Source organism: Gekko japonicus, unplaced genomic scaffold (assembly GCF_001447785.1).
Source record: "Gekko japonicus isolate JY-2015 unplaced genomic scaffold, Gekko_japonicus_V1.1 scaffold219, whole genome shotgun sequence".
Classification (NCBI taxonomy): domain Eukaryota; kingdom Metazoa; phylum Chordata; class Lepidosauria; order Squamata; family Gekkonidae; genus Gekko; species Gekko japonicus.
Window position 1 is genome coordinate 1,124,871 of NW_015165241.1, and position 2,073 is coordinate 1,126,943.

The following is a 2,073-nucleotide window of genomic DNA, read 5'->3' on the forward strand; positions in this document are numbered from 1 at the left end:
CTGCTCTCTAGATGGCAGAGATCAGTTCCCCTGGAGAAAATGGTGGACTCTGTGTCCTTATACTCTGCTGAGATCCCCCCCCTATGACAGCCAATGTGATGTAGCAGTCAGGGCTTCAAAGCATGGTAGCAGCTGCAGGTGTGAAGGGGAGATGGAAAGCTGAAGAATGAGGGGCAGATAATGGCAGGTTGGTGCTTGGCTGGAAAGGAGATAGAGTTGCCGAGTCCAGGTTGGGAAATTCCTGGAGACTTGAGTGGTGGAGCCTGGAGAGGGTGGGGTTTGAGGAGGGGTGGGACCTCAAACAGGTATAATGCCATAGACTCCACCCTCCAAACCAGCCATTCCCTCATGGGGAACCATTGTTGCCAATCTCCAGGTGGGTGCTGGAGATCACTCAGAATTACAACTGCTCTCCAGGAGGGAGGGGGAGGAGATGTAAAGCTGAAATCAAAGGGGCAGACAATGGCAGGTTGATGCTTGGCTGGAGCTAGGGTTGCCACCTCCAGGTTGGTAAATTCCTGGAGATTTGAGGGGTGTAGCCTGGAGAGGGTGGAGTTTGAGGAGGGGTGGGACCTCAGATAGGTACAATGCCATAGACTCCACCCTCCAAACCAGCCATTTCTTCCTGGGGAACCATTGTTGCCAGTGTCCAGGTGAGGGTGGAGATCACACAAAATTACAACTACTCTTCAGGTAGCAGAGATCAGTTCCTCTAGAGAAAATGGTGGACTCTGTGTCATTATACCCTGCTGAGGTTGCTGCAGCAAATTGAAGCTGAGTGCCCAAGGCCGGGGCACCCGCCCAGAGCCTCTTTCTAGACCTCATTGTATTTATTTCCACAATGGGCCCTATTCCTAGTTTTGAATAATCCTGTGAATTGTGATGTTAAAATTTAAGTCTCTTGGATGTTTCCATTTCAGGAACATCAAAATCTCATTTTCCATGCCTTTTCCTTTGCAAATGTTGTCACCAATACCTTCAGGTCAAGGGCTGATGCTTCCATGTGTTCAGTTGATATACTTGCCAAACCAAGTAGTCTCTTTTGCAGCATTGTTGAGCGTGTGCATGTTTTTATAAGTTTGAGCTTTCAGAAACTGCATTGATCACTTGCCATTGACACTGGAAGTGTGAGAAGGATCCTTAGAACAACAGAAACATTAGGTACACTATCCAGGAGTTTTTGTTGCAGTATGAAGAGAAGTACTCCTTGTGGTTGCACAAACTTTTGAAGTCTCAGAATACTTCTGCTACTCCCGGGGCTGTCATTTCACTCTGGGGGCTGTCATTCCAGACCTACAACACATCTCCTACCCCCAGCGGCTGTCAGTCCACTCTGGGGCCTGTCATTCCAGTCCCAGAACACATCTGCTACTCCCAGGGGCTGTCATTTCACTCTGGGGGCTGTCATTCCAGTCCCAGAATAGTCTATTTGAGCCCAGAGACCTTAATGAAAAATCTATTCCGTTAATGTTGACTATCAGTTCTGGGCTCCTCTGAGGTCTGTGCCCTAGGCAGCCACTTTGTTGGCCTAATGGTAGCACTGGTCCGGTATGTAAGATTATGTTCAATTTATGGATGTGTTAAGTGAGCTTAAGCTTGTGATCATAAAGGGACTCTTGCCAACAGTCAATAACTTTCCTTCTATTTTGCTTTTATTTTTTTTTTAAGACCCCATGGATGAAACAAAAGAGACAACTTCATCCAGCAACTCAGCGATAGACTTGTTCAAACAGGGAGCAGGCAAGTAGTATGAATAGAAAAGTTAATTATTTTAGTTGTTTAGGGACCTGAAAGCAAAATAATCTATATCCTTCTTAAATTGTGGTGCCCAAAACTGAACACAATACTCTAGGTGAGGTTTAACCAGAGCAGAGTAAAGTGATACCATCTATGTGATCTGGACACTATACTTCTGTTGATACAGCCCAAAATTGCATTTGCCATTTTAGCTACCATGTGACACTGCTGACTCTTGTTTAGTGTATGCTACGTTTGTTATGTACTTACCCAGGTACACTACTCAACACAAGAAGATTCTGTGAGGTGAAAAGATTACAATAACGGGTTTACCCA

General features: G+C 45.8%; 1 protein-coding gene across 1 annotated transcript in view; it reads left to right on the forward strand.

Moving 5' to 3' along the window:
- Positions 1 to 1,748, forward strand: part of TNS1 (tensin 1) — a 432,414-nt gene extending 430,666 nt beyond the window's left edge. The window contains exon 29 of the mRNA XM_015410026.1: positions 1,669 to 1,748. Within this exon, the coding sequence (XP_015265512.1) occupies positions 1,669 to 1,748 (80 nt within the window). The remainder of the gene's footprint in view (positions 1 to 1,668) is intronic.
- Positions 1,749 to 2,073: the final 325 nt, after the last annotated feature.